The following is a 16,658-nucleotide window of genomic DNA, read 5'->3' as shown; positions in this document are numbered from 1 at the left end:
CAACAAAAAATGGCGGAGCCTTGTGGCGGGCGCCTTTTGTCCCAGCTACTTGGGAGGCTGAGGCAGGAGACTCACTTAAGCCCAGGAGTTGGAGGTTGCTGTGAGCTGTGATGCCATAGCACTTTACTCAGGGGGATAGCTTGAGGCTCTGTCTCAAAAAAAAAAAGAAATGCAAATGCAAATTCAGTAGGCCCACCCCAGACCTACTGAATGAGAATTCTGGAGGTAATACCCAGCAATAGGCAGTTTTAGAAGCCCTCCAGGTGATTCTGGGGCAAAACCACTGTTGTCAGGAACCATTTCCCTACTCTTGATGTGTGCAGTTCAGATGAGACTGACCATAGTCTTTGCTTCCAGAGATAGACACGTGACATGAAGAAAATCTTAGGTCTTTCTCTCCAACAAAAGTGTCAGATTGGTGAATTGCAAACTAGAGATTCTAGAAGCCATGTCTGCCACCTGCAGAGAGTCTGCCTGAAAGTAAAAAACCAAAGGACAGAGGTAGCACCAAGAGATGCCCAATGATTTTTGAGCACCTAGATCAAGGTGGTCTGTTCTGAATTTGGAATATATTCCCAATAAGTTTCTTTTTTATAAGCATAGGCTAGTGAGTTGGTGAGCCCAGGAATTCGAGAGTAGTCCGAGCAACGTAACAGGACTCTGTCTCTACAAAAAATAGAAAAATTGGCCAGGCAAAGTGGATGATGTCTATAATCCTAGCACTCTTGGAGGCTGAAGTGGGAGGATCACTTGAGCTTAGGAGTTTGAGACCAGACTGAGCAAGAGTGAGATCCCATCTCTACTAAAATAGAAAAACTAGCTGGGTGTGGAGGTGCATGCATAGTCCCAGCTACTTGGGAAGCTGGGGCAGGAAGATCACTTCAGCCCAAGAGTTTGAGGTTGCTGTGAGTCATGGCAATGCCATAGTATTCGACCCTAGGCAACAGAATAAGACTCTTTCTTTAAAAAAAGAAAAAAAAAAGAAAGAAAGAAGAAAAAAGAAAAATATCTGGGCATGGTGGTGCACATCTATAGTCCCAGATATTTGGGAGGCTGAGGCAGGAGGATCACTTGAGCCCAGGAGTTCAAGGTTGCAGTGAGCTATGATGATGTCACTATACTCAAGTCTGGACAACAGAAGGAGACCTGTTTAGAAAAAAAAAAAGTGAGTTGGGTTTTTAACATTCAGTCATCAAAAGAATGCTTATTGATGTGGACAGGTGTGGAGGTTCATGCCTGTAATCCTAGCACTCTGGAAGACAGAGGTAAGAGACTCCATTGAACTCAGAGGAATTTGAGACCAGCCTGAGCAAGAGCGAGACCCCATCGCTGATAGATTCAAATGGAGGGACCCGCCCAAATAGAAACAACTCACCTGAATAGAATGTGCCTACTCCCATCCTTCTGACCGCTTAAATCCCCATCCACCTTAACCCATGTGCTGACTTCCTTCTTGAACTCAGCTCACTTGCATCTGCAACCTCGTGGAATAAAGGCTGATGTTGCCCACACAGAACCTGGACTCTGTTTCCTTTTGTTCACATTTCAGAATAATCTTTTATTTTCGGCCTTTGATCTCTCAATCTCTACTAAAAATAGAAAAACTAGCTGGACTTTGTGGCAGATGTCCATAGTCTCAGCTTCTCAGGAGGCTGAGGCACGAGAATCTCTTGAGCCCAAGAGTTTGAGGTTGCTATAAGCTATGAAGACTTCACAGTACTCTACTCAGGGTGACAGAGTGAGTCTCTATCTCAAATTTTACCTTTTTACCTCTTGGGGTTTTTTTTGAGACCTGCCAGCCTTGGTGTATGTGGCTGGCACCCTACCCACTGAACTACAAGCACTGCCTGGAAGGCAAATTTTAGAAAAGACGTTAGACATTCTGTTAAGTTTAGCTAATCCGGCTCGGCGCCTATAGCTCAACCGGCTAAGGCACCAGCCACTTACACCTAAGGTGGCGGGTTCGAATCCCCAGCCCAGACCCGCCAAACAACAATGACGGCTGCAACCAAAAAATAGCCGGGCGTTGTGGCGGGCGCCTGTGGTCCCAGCTACTTGGGAGGCGGAGGCAGGAGACTCGCTTGGGCCCAGGAGTTGGAGGTTGCTGTGAGCTATAATGCCATGGCACTCTACCCAGGGGGACAGCTTGAGGCTCTGTCTCAAAAAAAAAAAAGTTTAGCTAATCCTCAGATGCTAATACTTTGTGAACATATAGAAAAAGTGCTGGTCACTAGGGGCTAGTGTGTGTTCAGTAACACAAGCCATACCAAAGTGAACACATTTCCATGAAAGATCACTAGAATGTGGACTTGGATTTGTCTACTGTTGTAGACAATGTATCTGAACTATAGTTCTCTTAGTAAGTTCTTATGGACAAAGCAGAGAAATGTGGGCAAGATAATAGTGCAGTAGACTAATGTCTAAATAATGACCTTAACTGACTTTAAATGACAAAAAAGTTTAAATAGTGCGGGCAATCTGCCCATCATTCTACTCAACAAACATTTGTTCCAGAGTCTGAGATAACAGACATGCCATGGTTGAATAGCCTTAGTTCTCATATAAGCATCTTACTGTGCCAGTTCTGCATTGTTTCTAGTACGGAAATGGGTATTTTTCATGTAACATGACCCTTAAGTCAAATTGGCTACATCAGGTGCTCAACCAAAGGAAGAATGATCTGTTTCAACACTGCATCATAATGTATTATGAAAGATAAGGAGGGCAGGGAGTGCGTTATAAGATTTTTCACTTTACTGACTTTGGGACCTATAGTCAAGTTGATTTATAAGAGCTAAACATTTAAATCCACTTGACTGGTTGTTTTCCATCTGGAATGAATGTCTGGAAGTATGATTCCATATAGAAATCATGCTTATCAAAGTTGTGTGTAACTCAAAGCTGGGATGTATGGCTAAGAAGATAAAGACTCCAAAATACTAGAATGGGCTCTCAACATGGGCCAAAACAAGCTATAAGAATACTCTATAATAGGCAGAGTTCAGTACCTATGTTTAAAAAAAAGATCAACAGTGTGGGGAAGAGGGGGCTGGAGTGTTCCCACTAAATGGGCACGATGTAGGGTATATGGCACACCTTTTGGGTTTAGGACATAGCTACAAGAGGGACTCTACCTAACAAATTTAAACATTGTGATTTGGTTGTTTGTACCCTCACATTAACCTGAAATTTAAAAAGAAAAAAAAAATTTGTTTGACAGAGTCTCACTGTGTCACTCTTGGTAGAGTGCTGTGATGTCATAGCTCACAGCAACCTCAAACTCTTGGGCTCAAGTGATTCTCTTGTCTCAGTCTCCTGAGTAGCAGAGACTACAGTAGGCACCTACCACAACCCTGCCTGGCTATTTTTAGAGATGGGGTCTTGCTCTCAAACTCCTAAGCTAAAGCAAGCCACCTGCCTCAGTCTTCCAGAGTGCTAGAATTATAGTGAGCTGCTGCACCCCCCCCAAAAAAAATTAACAGTGCAAGTACCTGGTAAAATGATTTAACATGACTGCAGTTTATTTTAATTATGTATTTGTTTGTTTGTTTTTTGAGACAGAGTCTTAAGCTGTCACCCTGGGTAGAGTGCTGTGACATCATAGCTCACAGCAGTGCTGTGACATCATAGCTCACAGCAACCTCCAAATCTTGGGCTCAAGCAATCCTCTTGCCTCAATTTTTCTATTTTTAATAGAGACAGGGTCTGGTTCTGGCTCAGGTTAGTCTTGAACCTGTGAACTTAAGCAGTCCACCTGCCTCGGCCTCCCAGAGTGCTAGGATAACAGGCATGAGCCACTGTGCCCAGCCTATTGATTGATTTTTTTTTTTTTTTTTTGAGACAGAGCCTCAAGCTGTCCCCCTGGGTAGAGTGCCGTGGCATTACAGCTCACAGCAACCTCCAACTCCTGGGCTCAAGCGAGTCTCTTGCCTCCGCCTCCCAAGTAGCTGGGACCACAGGCGCCCGCCACAACGTCTGGCTATTTTTTGGTTGCAGCCATCATTGTTGTTTGGCGGGTCCGGGCTGGGGATTCGAACCCGCCACCTTAGGTGTACATGGCTGGCGTCTTAGCCGGTTGAGCTATCGGCGCCGAGCCCCTATTGATTGATTTTGAGATAGTCTTACTTTGTCCTCCTCAGTAGAGTGCTGTGATGTCATAGCTCACAGCAACCTCAAACTCTTGGATTCAAGAGATCCTCTTGCTTTAGTCTCCCAAGTAGCTGGGATTCCAAGGTGCCTGCCATAACACCCAGCTAGTTTTTCTATTTTTGGTAGAGATGGGGTCTTGGTCTCACTTAGGGGGGTCTTGAACTTCTGAGCTCAAGCAATTCACCAGCCTTAGCCTCCAAGAGTGCTAGGATTACATGCGTGAGCCACCACTCCCAGTGCGTCATGACTACAGTTTATAAGACTTAGTTTTAAGTTGATTTGTTAACATAAATCAGTAACATGCAGGGGGAAAGATCCAGAACAAAGGTGAGCAGTGAAAAACTTCAGTACCAGACCATGCCCTGACTTTTGTTTTCAATATCAGACTCCTGTAGAACTGAACGACAGAGATACCGAGGAATTGGCAGGCTCATGCTACAGAGAAAGCAGTGCAGTCCCTGAGAAAAGAGACTTTTAGCATGCTGGATATCTTGAAATACTCAAAGGGATCTCATACAGAAGAGAAATTAAACTTTTTCAAAGTGGCTCCACAGACTAACAAGAACAAAGTATAGAAGGAGTTAACTAATGGGAGGTGGATTCACCCCAGAATGAGATGCCTTTAATGATTAGAGCTGTCCAAATATGGAACAGACTATCTTCTGCTTTCTCCATTGCTTTATAGGAGGGCTGCAGAGGGGTTGGAAGTTGGCTAGGCCTCTTGCAAGTCACTCTTTTCCACTGGTCTTTTCTGTCTGACTAGCTTTTTGAAGTACCTGCTTTGTGGCAGCAAATGCCCTCCTTTATCAATGCCTTTGAAGCTCTTTGATTAAACCATTCATCTTTCTGAATCATAGTTTCTCTTTTTTTTTTCTTTCTATCCTCAACCGATTGAAAATGATTGCAATCCTTGCTGGAAAATACTTTTCTTACTTTAAAAAACCCTTGTTAACAAAAAGCAAGTATAACACAATGCATAAAATAAAGTGAGCACAGGTTTATTTTTTTCCCTCCATATGAGAACCTAAATATTTCTGCCTTTGAAATGTTAGGTTATGATACATTTTGGTAACCCATAAACAATAGGTTTTAGAGACACCAAAGGTTGAGGAATCATTAATTGTTATGATAATGTATACTACAAGGGGCCAATTCTGGGCCAAAAATCATACTGTTGCAGCTTAAGGGAGTATTCTTGCTTCCAGTAAATAGAAAGCTTGCAAAGAACAGTCTAGATGGATAATGGCAATGTGGTAATAGCACCAAAGTGAACTTAACTTTACCCATCTCTGAGGAACCTATAATGCTGTCTAGCTTTGATTTTGTCTATTTTAAACCTGTCACAGCCATTCTCATAAGGCAAGTAGTTCTGAAAGCCTTCTAATTTATTTCACAAATTGGTAATCAATGAACTTGAATTCAGCAGTAATTTCCTGAGGCCCTTTTGCAAGTTACTGATAAGTTGGGTATGGTGAGACTCTTTCATTCATTCAAACAGTAGGCATTCAATAAATAAGTGTATACCAGGGACCGTTCTTTGCCCTGAGGATGGATAAAATAGACAAGTCTTTGTTCTCATGGAGCATATAGCCCAGTGCTCCAAGACACACGAGGAGACAGGCAGTAAACAACTAAACAAAAATACAGTATCAGAGATAAGTTCTGGGAAGAAGCTGAATGATGTGATAGAAGGCAAACTAGGGAGGGTAGCCACTTTAGATAGGCAGCAAAGACATCTCTGAGGAGGGGACACATAAGATGAGATCTGAATGAGAAGATGAACAACGCCTGTGAAGATCTGTAGGAAGTACATTCCGTGCAAAGGGTGAGGAACTTCTCCAGAAGCTCATAATTGCACCAGGGAGGTTATTACAACCTCAAGCAGATGCCTAAGATAATTTCCAGACTAAGAAAGGTAGCAATCCTCCTCCTGCTTGCAGTGCTTCTATTCATGCTGAAAGATAGACGTGAGGTAAAGCAGAGAAGAAGTGGTAAGAAATGCGGCAGAGAAGAATTGTCAACCCTCCGCGACCACACCCCCCGCCACGCAGTCACGTGCTTCTCTTGAAGCAGCTCTGATCCTGTGACCTAACCAGTTTGCACCTTGCCCCTCTTACTGCATTGCCATACATTAGAATTTTTTTTGTTTGTGCAGAGTTTTGTTGGTCCTTTCCCAAGTATCAATCAAAAGTGCATGCCAACCTCCATTCCTTGGAAATAATTAAATGAAATGACGTGACAATTTTTTCAGCTGGGTGAAAAAAATCAGTTTTTGTTTTTTGAGAGTCTCACTCTGTCACCCTGGGTAGAATGTCATGGCGTTATCAAAGCTCACAGCAACCTCAAACTCTTGGGCTTATGCGATCCTCTTGCTTTAGCCTCCCCAGGAGGCATTATGAAGGAGTTTGTCTTAAATTGTGAGGCTGGGCTCGGCGCCTATAGCTCAACCGGCTAAGGCGCCAGCCACGTACACCTAAGCTGTCGGGTTCGAATCCCCAGCCCGGACCCGCCAAACAACGATGATGGCTGCAACCAAAAAATAGCCGGGCGTTGTGGCGGGCGCCTGTGGTCCCAGCTACTTGGGAGGCGGAGGCAGGAGACTCGCTTGAGCCCAGGAGTTGGAGGTTGCTGTGAGCTGTAATGCCATGGCACTCTGCCCAGGGGGACAGCTTGAGGCTCTGTCTCAAAAAAAAAAAAAAAAAAAAAATTGTGAGGCTGAACCATTTGGGAAAACTGAGCTGAATGAATGAAACAACTGCTAACTGCTAGACACAAAAATGAACCTCATGCTTTCGTTCCGCGACCTATTAGGCAGCTCTTCTTTGTGAAGCAAATACGTTCACGTTTTGTTCACAAATTCAATGTACTGTCTTCCTCCTAACTTCTCTATAAAGGCAAAATTCCCTTTATATTGCTGTGACATAGGCGCTATACAACCTCTTGAGCAGAGCAAACTATCTATGGTTGAAGAACACGTTTTGGACTAAGTCCTTTTTCTCCTATTGGGGGTAGTGGGAGCCCATAAAACAGCGTTCATCTTAAGGCCACAGGAGGCACCTCCTAGCATAAGCTTAGCTGCTAAATACGGTAGCATAACTTGTGACTTGTATGCAGACGTTTATCAAAAGCTGTGTGGGGTATTGAAAATAAAATAAAACCTCCTCCTTCTCCCTGCAAAGTGGGATTCCCTCAGCCAGGGAGCAGAACTCGCTGAGGAAGGACTGGTGTTGGCGTGCGAAGGAGCTCTCGGATGGGGGTGTGGGATGCAGTGTTTCTGAGGCGACAGATGAGGGATTTTGGCTGTGTGGGAAGGGAACTGCGGAATTCCTCCCCTTGGTTCCTGAGGGGGGCTCTGACAGAGACAGATTAGGATGCAGAGCGCGGCCCAGGAGACCGAGGGCGACAAGGCGAGCCAAGGACACCAGCACGAACGCGCTTCGGGGACGCCCTGCGCGGGCTGAGCCCCCAGATTTCTCAGCTTCGCCTCCCAACCATCCATCCTTGTCCCAGGGAGACCCCGAAAGGCAGACAGTCTTTGCGGGAAGAGAGAAGAGGGCGCCCACCGGAAGCCCTCTGCCCTACGTCTGCCGATGGACAGGGCCCGACGACTGCAACTGCAGAACACTAAACAAACCATCCCGCCGACCCCGGCGCTGCAGCGCGCACTGCCCGGGTGCGGCGCGCGCGGGCTCGATCCGGGTTCCTGGGGGCGGTGCACGGGTGGGGGCGGGGCCTGCGCGGCGGCGTGGGCGCGAGGCGTGCGGGAGGGAGGGAGCCAGGGAAGGGGGCGGGGCCGCGTCGCCCGCGCCGCGCTGGGCGCTTTCGGCCAATGAGCGGCGTCCACATGCCGCGGCAGCGGCGAGAGGGGAGGCAGCGGCCGATAAATGCTATTAGAGCAGCCGCCGCGGAGCCGTCCCCGACGCCACCTCCTTCTCCTCCGCCGCAGTTTCCTCTGCCGCTGTCGGGGGTGCAGAGCTGAGGAACCTGGGCTAGTGCGCTGCGCACCGCCCCTCCTCACCTCCCTCGCTCCGTCCCGCCCTCAGAGGTCGGCCGGTCGCCCCCTCCTCCAGCCCGGGCGGGGCCGAGAATCACCTCAAGAGTGCTGGGAGTGGGCTCGGGGGCCGCGGCTTGCGCTCCCGGCTGGCAGTTGAGGGCGAAGGAGGCCCTCCCTTCTGACGAGGGGAGGGAGGGTCGGGAGCTCCCCCACCCGCCCAGCAGCGAGGTCCAAGCGGCAAGAGGGGCGGTTGTCTGGGGGAGGGGGCGCGGGGTGATTCAGCGCCCGGCGAGGCGGAAGCGGCCAGAGGAGGAGGAGGAGGAGGGGGGAGAAACCAGTCCGCGCCTGGGCGCCCGGGGTGGCACGAGCCCGCGGCCCGAGTGCGAGGCCGAGGCGAGGAGGCCGCGGGGACAGGAGGTGAGGCCGGTCGGGCCCCCGAAGCCATGGAGAACGCGCACACCAAGACGGTGGAAGAGGTGCTGGGCCACTTCGGGGTCAACGAGAGCACTGGGCTGAGCCTCGAGCAGGTCAAGAAGCTGAAAGAGAGATGGGGCTCCAACGGTAGGTGCCCGGCGCCGCGCCGCGCGGGCCCGACAGCTGGGAAAATGGCTGACGGGGCTCCACCTCGTGGGTCTCGGCTCCGCGCCCGCCGACGGCTGCAGGCCAGGCCCGCGTGCTGGCCCCGTGGGAGTGGGGCTGCAGGCGGGGGCGCCGGGACCGCGCCTCGCTCTAGATCTCTCGCGTCTCGAGCCCTTGACCTTCCCGGCGTGCAGCAGCTGCTGGCCCGGGTGGAGGAAGGACGGGACTCTCGGAGCTGGGTTGAGCCCGGCGAGACATTTTCTCGTCCCCAGTCGATTTATGAGGCGTCGTTGTCGTTGAGAAAGCCTCTGACCGTTCTTGTACTATCCAAAGTTACACATCTGGTGGAAGTGATGACATAGCTGAAAACGAGTTTTTGTTTCAGTAGCCCTAAATGATTTTAGTCTTTCGAGATAGATTAAAAGGCGTTGATTACAAGAAATATGGAATATTTTCTTGAGGTATCGTTTTTCGTATGCTTTCTTAAAAAAAGAACAAAACTGGTCACATAGCATATAATTTTAGCAGTTCTTTTTATAAAAATAATGCTAAATTTTATTTTATTCTTTTCTTACCTCCTTCACACTTTGCCTGGCAAATTTCTACATTCAACAGAGTTACCTGCTGAAGAAGGTAAGTGATCTTAACATGTTCTTTGCCCTCCTCCCCAGTTTGTGTGCTGATGTTAAGATGACAATTACAACGCATATGTTTGTTTCTGACAGGAAAAACCTTGCTGGAACTTGTAATTGAGCAATTTGAAGACTTACTAGTTAGAATTTTATTACTGGCAGCGTGTATATCTTTTGTAAGTATAAAATATTTATTTCCTTTTCCCCAGTGAAGCTGAAAATATACCATAGGTAAATCAGAAAACATCATGTCCCTTGGGTGAAAACATATTTGGAGATAGCTGTGTTTACGTGTTTAAAAATCAAACAAAAAACCGTAGGTATTTTGAAATTATAAACAACACATGAAGCCATTCATGTTCAGAAAATAGATGCCTGATATTTACAGTGTATTCAAAAATCGTTCCTGAATATGTCAAGGTCTTAGAGATATTTGTGATTTACGAGCTTTTAGTGTCAAAAAGTTCTTTATTGAAAGTCTTTTCTGTTTTAGGTTCTTCCATTGTTATCTTATTGTTAGATCATACTAAGGTGATGTTGGGCTCTTTGTAGTCTGTAAATAGAACTTACAAAAGGAATATTCCAGTTGCTTTCCCTTCCTGGTAATGGCAAGGTGACAGTTGTTCCTGAGAGTGACAAGAATGATGACGGCAGTGATGGCACCACTGTTGACCAAATTTGGTCACTGACCTTTAGGGTGGTGTATTTATCTAAATTGGACCCCTGTCTTGAGTGATTCCTGGGTTGAGAGAATAAGGTTTAGTACAATTGGTTCTAGATCTTGAAAGAAAAAAAAAAACAGCACAGTGTTTTTCATGTTCTCTATGTGCTTACCCTGCTTGAGTCCTGTATGGTTGCTAAGAAACCAGTGAAATGCAAAGAACTACTTCAGAAAAAAAGGTGATGGAGGTGGTCAGGCTATTTCAGTATTAATTTCTTGTTGGATTTTTCTTCTCAGGCAATAGACGACTTGGTAGTTTTCCTAAACATGGTCATGAGTAGGACACAGATGTTCTTAATCCTAATAGCACAAGATGTCTTTTGCTGTTGTATTACAGTATTTTTTGTTTTTACAAAAACCACTATGGGAAGTAGCATTTACCCAGTACAATACTACTTTCAAGTTTCACAAAATTGACACAGCTTCAAAGTTTTAATTTTGTATATTTGTTACATATGCAAGTCCCACGGATCTGCCTTGGTCTTTATGACAGCCATGCTGTGGAGGGATATTTTTTTTTGAGAATTAAACCAGTGGGCATCTACTTCAGGAGAGGGAAAGATTAATTTTATAGTCCTCTTTTAATTAACAGCAGCAACTTTTGGAGTAGTTTTTACATAAATTCTGTCATGAGGCTTTAATATATCATCATACTGTGTTAGCCAAGTGGTATGTGGCCATTAATTATTCATCCTCCAAGAATCTTTTTTGTGGTTTTCATTGAATAAATTGAGACTTCCATAGCAAACCGTTTAGAATATAGAAGAATCAATTGCTCCATACCTCTAACATTTCTGTCTTTCCTTGATTAATTAAAAAGTGCTCCCAGTAAATGGCTGCTGTTTGACCAATTAAGACTAATGAGTAGAGCTGTTTGATTAACTGTAGTGTCAGTACATTGCTGTGGGGCAAAATAAGTGATCTAAGAGTACGGTTTATATTTAAGCTATCTGCATAATTCTGAAATAGTCTCAGCTTTGGCATTTAATTGTTGGAGTGGGCTTAAGATCATTGGTAGTTAGTGTTTACAAACCAGAGGTAAAATAAATTAATTCTGCGTTCGGTTTGAAGCAGTTTTGTAAATAATGCCTGTAAATAATCTTATGTTACAGTAAAGAAGATACTGGCTATTTGGGTTATATGGGGTCTCTTTAGCTGTTTTAAGTGACTGTATTAGCATTTTGAAGTAATGGTGTGTGGTTTTTTTTTTAACTTTATTGTAATAAGAATTGATAATTTAGGCTCAGCGCCTGTAGCTCATCGGCTAGGGCAAGGGCCACATACACTGGAGCTGGTAGGTTTGAACCCAGCCCAGGCCTGCCAAACAACAGTGACAACTACAACAACTAAAATAGCTGAGTATTGTGGTGGGCGCCTGTAGTCCCAGCTACTTGGGAGGCTGAGGCAAGAGAGTTGCTAAAACCCTAGAGTTTGAGGTTGCTGTGAGCCATGACACTAAGTCTACAGAGGGTGACTTAGTGAGAGTCTCTCTCAATTAAAAAAAAAAATTGATAATTTAAAGGCATTTTCAAATTGATTTTAGAATAAATGTTTTCATTTTGTTGTAAGATAGGACATTGGCTTTTTAGAGTTACAGAGTTATATTTGGGAGTTGAAATTGTAGTTCCTTTTTGGTAATTACTTGGGAGTTATGTGCATATTGCTCAGGAAATGAACTATGTTATAATTACTTTATGGATTGCTAAATAGAAAAAGTGTTTAGTGAGTGCTTTTACTAGAATTCACTTAATTTGCTCTGGTTTCTTTGTCCAAGAAATTACAGATATAAACCTGTTTGTTGATTTTCTTCACGTAGGGTTGGCATGGCTGCTGCATTATACTTGACCTTTTCATTCTTCATTTCTTTATCCTTTAAAAGAAAGAGCACAGAAGCACAGAGTCTTTTCTGGTAGCCAGTTTATTCCTATTGGCTTAACAAGAAAAACATGGTAGAATCTTAAGGTTTTGTTTTTGTTTTTGTTTTTTTTTGGAGAAGTGAATAGACAGTTTCTGTAATGTATACATAATGCATCATCAGGTCATGCTCAAATTAAAAAGAATACCAGTGTTTTGTTTCAAATATCAAACTAAATAGTGAACTGTTAACCATAGTTAATATTTTGCTGTGGCAGAATGTGGGAAACTGCATTAATGTTTTACTCTTGAGACTGTAGAGATGAAGTTTAATTTGTAATATTTGCCAAAATTAAAAAAAAATTGTTTTTAAATCTGTTGGATTGGAAGAAGTGAGCTTCTTTATCTCTCAGGGCATTTGAACATTAGAAATTCATTGTCGGGCTCGGCGCCTGTGGCTCAAGCGGCTAAGGCGCCAGCCACATACACCTAAGGTGGCGGGTTCGAATCCCCAGCCCGGCCCACCAAACAACAATGATGGCTGCAACCAAAAAATAGCCAGGCGTTGTGGCAGGCGCCTGTAGTCCCAGCTACTTGGGAGGCAGAGGCAGGAGACTCGCTTGAGCCCAAGAATTGGAGGTTGCTGTGAGCGTGATGCCATGGCACTCAGGGGATACCCAGGGGGATAGCTTGAGGCTCCGTCTCAAAAAAAAAAAAAAAAAGAAAGAAATTCATTGTCAAGAGAGCACCTCCCCCGCCAGTATCTCAGTTTGTCTTTCCATCCTGTTCTTAGTTACCAATCCTGCCCTGAATGAAACACATCATATAGTTGCTTGAATTGGAATGCCTGTCTGCCTTTTCCTCTTTTCACTGCTTCGTTAGTTATTGAGCACCTGTCACTGGGTTTATGGCAGCAAACAAAATAGATGGTGCTCTTGAGAAAATGAAGGAAGAGGGCTGGTCTTGGAAATAAGTGGACATAGGGAAGGGAGTACAATTCTCAAATTGGGTATTCAGGAACGTCCTCAAAGAAGGCTACATTTGAGAAAAGATGCAAAGGGAGTGAACATAAGGGCCATGTTGGTCTCGTTCCCTAGTATTTAATATTGCGTTTATGTAGTGTTCTTAACTTTTTTCAAGTCTGTTTTAATATTTTAAAAATGAGATGGCTCGGTGCCTGTGGCTCAAGTGGCTAAGGTGCCACCCACATGCACCTAAGGTGGCGGGTTCAAATCCAGCCCAGGCCGCCAAAAACAACAATGACGGCTGCAACCAAAAAATAGCCGGGTGTTGTGGCGTGCGCCTGTGGTTCCAGCTACTTGGGAGACTAAGGCAGGAGACTCGATTGAGCCCAGGAGTTAGAGGTTGCTGTGAGCTGTGATGCCATGGCACTCTACCCAGGGGGATAGCTTGAGGCTCTGTCTCAAAAAGAAAAAAATTTTTTTAAAAAATGGGATAAGATGGTTTATTTAATTTTTTAGAACTTTAAATAATGTTTCAAAAGGTGAATGTTTTGATATATAGCGTATATTATACTGCTTTTTTTTTTTTAAAGACTAGTCAAGTTTGAAAACATTGAACAGTGTTTTACATAAGCTTTGTATCTAGATGAGAAAGAATGAGTTGTTGTGTTTTTTTTTGTTTTTTTTTGTTTTTTTTTTGGAGACAAAGTTTCAGTATGTTGCCCTTGGTAGAGCGCTTTGGTGTCACAGCTCACAGCAACCTCAAACTCTTGGGCTTCAGCAGTTCTCAAGTTCTGGACCTGTGGGTCGTGACCCCTTTTTAACAATGAAAATACATTGCAACATTAGGATAGTTGAGAAACACTGGCTTAAGTGATCCTCTTGCCTCAGCTTCCCAAGTAGCTGGGGCTACAGGTGCCTGCCACAATGCCTATTTGTTGCAGTTGTCATTGTTGTTCAGCTGGCTAGGCTGGGTTCGAACCCACCAGCCTCGGTGTATATGGCAGGCGCTGTAACCACTGTGCAACGGGCACCAAGCCACCCTTTGTATCAATTTGTGAACTGTTTAATGTCCATTTCCTCTTTTTAAAAAAATTGTTTTATATACAAATTGTTTTTTGTATTAAGCAAAATTTGAGTCCCCAAAAGCACACAGTGCAAGTTTCCGAGAATGCATGGAGGAGCAAAATGTGCTTATGATGTTTTCTTTTTATGATCTTTGTTGAGAGCTCAATTCATTATTCCAACATAGAAAACTGAGTCATAGCATCATGACTATCTCCCAGTTTATAAGTATAACAGGCCTTTTTTACCTTGGATTAAAATTTGCTTTATTCATTGTACCTTCCTATCAGAAGTTAGCAATGCTGTATAAAGATTAATCTTGTGGATAAATTTTCTTTTGTGGGGGGAGACAGTCTCACTCTGATGCCCTTGGTGTTGTAGCTCACAGCAACCTCAAACTCCTGGGCTTAAGCAATTCTCTTGCCTCAGCCCTCCTAAGTAGCTGGGACTACAGGTATCTGCCACAATGCCTGGCTATTTTTGTTGTTGTTGTTGTTGTTGTTTTGTTTTTCAAGAGATGGATCTTGCTCTTGCTCAGGCTGGTCTCAAACCTGTGAGCTCAGGTAGTCCACCTGCCTTGGCCTCTGAAGTGCTGAATTATAGCCCAGTGCCTGGCTATTTTTTAGAGGCAGGGTCTTGCTCTTGCTCAGGATGGTCTCTAACTCATGAGCTCAGGCAATCCACTGCCGTCCTGTGCCTCCCAAACTGTTGTGGATAATAATTGAAAGATGCCTTAAATTGAAGTTGAGTGTTCATTAGCAATTGGTTACTCTGAATAAGATTGGCAATAAGAAACACTGTTTATATCTAAATTCTGCAGACTTTCTTCTACTTTTCCTTTGCTATTGTTCATGATGTTGGTTACCTTTTTGTCTTTAATGTTTAAATTCGTATACTGCCACTTAGGGGTCTTGCATCTTAGAGGTCATGCAAGATTTTGTTTCATTAAATAATGCGCTTGCTCAATAAATATATGTTGAGTATTAATTATATATTAGAGGCTCTAGGGTGTTAGGAATATAATAGTGAACAAAAGGCAGTATAGACAGTGCTTTATATTCAACCTGTTCTCGGAGTTTTTAGAAACATTTTTCCTGTCTTCTATATAGGTATACTTTGTATAACTTCTGGTAAATTATGAACTCACCTAATGAGGTGCTAATAAGGCCTCTTGCATTTCAGTAATGTCAGATTTTCCTTTCCATCGCATGGAGCCCTTCATTTTTCAGTAGTTATTGTCCTACTTATCAATACAACAAAACAAAGAAGGACTGCTGGACATGATTCATGGTTGCTCTTTATTTTGAGCTGTAGCCATTTAATTCTGTGGGTTGTTCACAGTTTCTAAAAAAAAAAAAAAAAAGTTTAATACTGAAAGTCTCACTAGGTCACCCTTGGTAGAGTGCTGTGGCATCACAGCTCAGAGCAACCTCAAACTCTTGGGCTTAAGTGATTCTCTTGCCTCAGCCTCCTGAGTAGCTGGGACTACAGGTGTCTGCCACAATACTCGACTATTTTTTGGTTTGCAATTGTGATTGTTATTTTTAACAGGCCTGGGCCGAGCTTGAACCTGCCAGCTTCGGTGTATATGGCTGGCACCCTACTCACAGAACTAAGTGCTGAGCCTATTAGACATTTTTTGAAGTATTCAGGAAATTCATGATTGCCAATTTTAAATAGGTTTGGTGCCTATGGTCCCAGCTATTTGGGAGGCTGGGGCAGGAGGATTGCTTGAGCCCAGGGGTTTGAGGTTGCTGTGAGCTAGGCTGATGCAATGGCACTTCAGCTGAGGTGAAGTGGTTGACAGAAGGAGACTCTGTCTCAAAAAAAAAAAATAAATAAAAATCTTATTGATTTGGGCAGCATTCAGTCTTAGGGTTTGACCACTTGTTTCTCATAAGAGGTAATTAGGTTATCTGTAGAACCTTCAAATAACAATACAAATGCTTGTGTTTCCTACACAATGACATTTAGAATAATGTGTAAGAAAAGGCTGCTACATTGTGCAAGTTAGGATTCTGATGTTATTGATGACCACTTAAAAAGGACAGATTTGATCTGATACTTGTCACTGCTTAGTCTTTTCCTTTGCTCTGGTTGTTATGGGATATTGCTTTAAGTTTGTTGTCTAGGCCTGGCTGCCAAGAGGGAAATTCATACCCACTTTAATAAGGTGTGAAGCTTATCTTACAGTTGGTAATGCCTCACTGACCTTTTAGAAAGGCCCTACTTACTCTTTTAAGTCAAGCAATTTTTCTCCCTGAAGAGCTAATTAAGTTTCTTATTTCTGATATGGCAAATGTTTGAAAGTATTGGAGCAGCTGTGATCCTGCATCTTTCAAAATTTATAACTTCCTAGAGAAGTTTTCCTTCTGGCATTAGGCCTAGCCCTTAATACTGAGAATGCCCTGTTGAAAGCTTGTAGCAACATCATATTAATTCTGGTTTTCTACCTGCCCTAGTTCATTACCTGTTAGTGATGATTGATATCTGTCAGGACTTTGTCCTGGCGTGTCTCTTTTTTTGCCGCCTCATTGATATTTCTTGTTAATTGTTACTCTTGCAGCATTCGTATGGGGCCTTGCCTTAACATCTTTCTGGTTGTTTGCTATTTGTGTAAAAGCTCACAGTTCATAGTATTCCATTAAGTACAGATATAATGCGATGGTTTCACTATTGCCATAAGTCATATCAAAAAAGAG

At 43.9% G+C, this 16,658-nt stretch overlaps 1 protein-coding gene across 1 annotated transcript in view; it reads left to right on the top strand.

Moving 5' to 3' along the window:
• Positions 1 to 7,915: 7,915 nt before the first annotated feature.
• Positions 7,916 to 16,658, top strand: part of ATP2A2 (ATPase sarcoplasmic/endoplasmic reticulum Ca2+ transporting 2) — a 67,819-nt gene continuing 59,076 nt past the window's right edge. Inside the window, exons 1-3 of the mRNA XM_023516828.1 lie at positions 7,916 to 8,704; positions 9,338 to 9,355; positions 9,448 to 9,530. Of these exons, the coding sequence (XP_023372596.1) occupies positions 8,587 to 8,704; positions 9,338 to 9,355; positions 9,448 to 9,530 (219 nt within the window). The 5' untranslated portion in view covers positions 7,916 to 8,586. The remainder of the gene's footprint in view (positions 8,705 to 9,337; positions 9,356 to 9,447; positions 9,531 to 16,658) is intronic.

The sequence above is a fragment of the Otolemur garnettii genome, unplaced genomic scaffold (assembly GCF_000181295.1).
Source record: "Otolemur garnettii isolate 467f Iridium unplaced genomic scaffold, OtoGar3 scaffold00099, whole genome shotgun sequence".
Classification (NCBI taxonomy): Eukaryota; Metazoa; Chordata; class Mammalia; order Primates; family Galagidae; genus Otolemur; species Otolemur garnettii.
The sequence above is the reverse complement of the archived record's forward strand: the minus strand, read 5'-3'. Positions and strand labels throughout refer to the sequence as shown.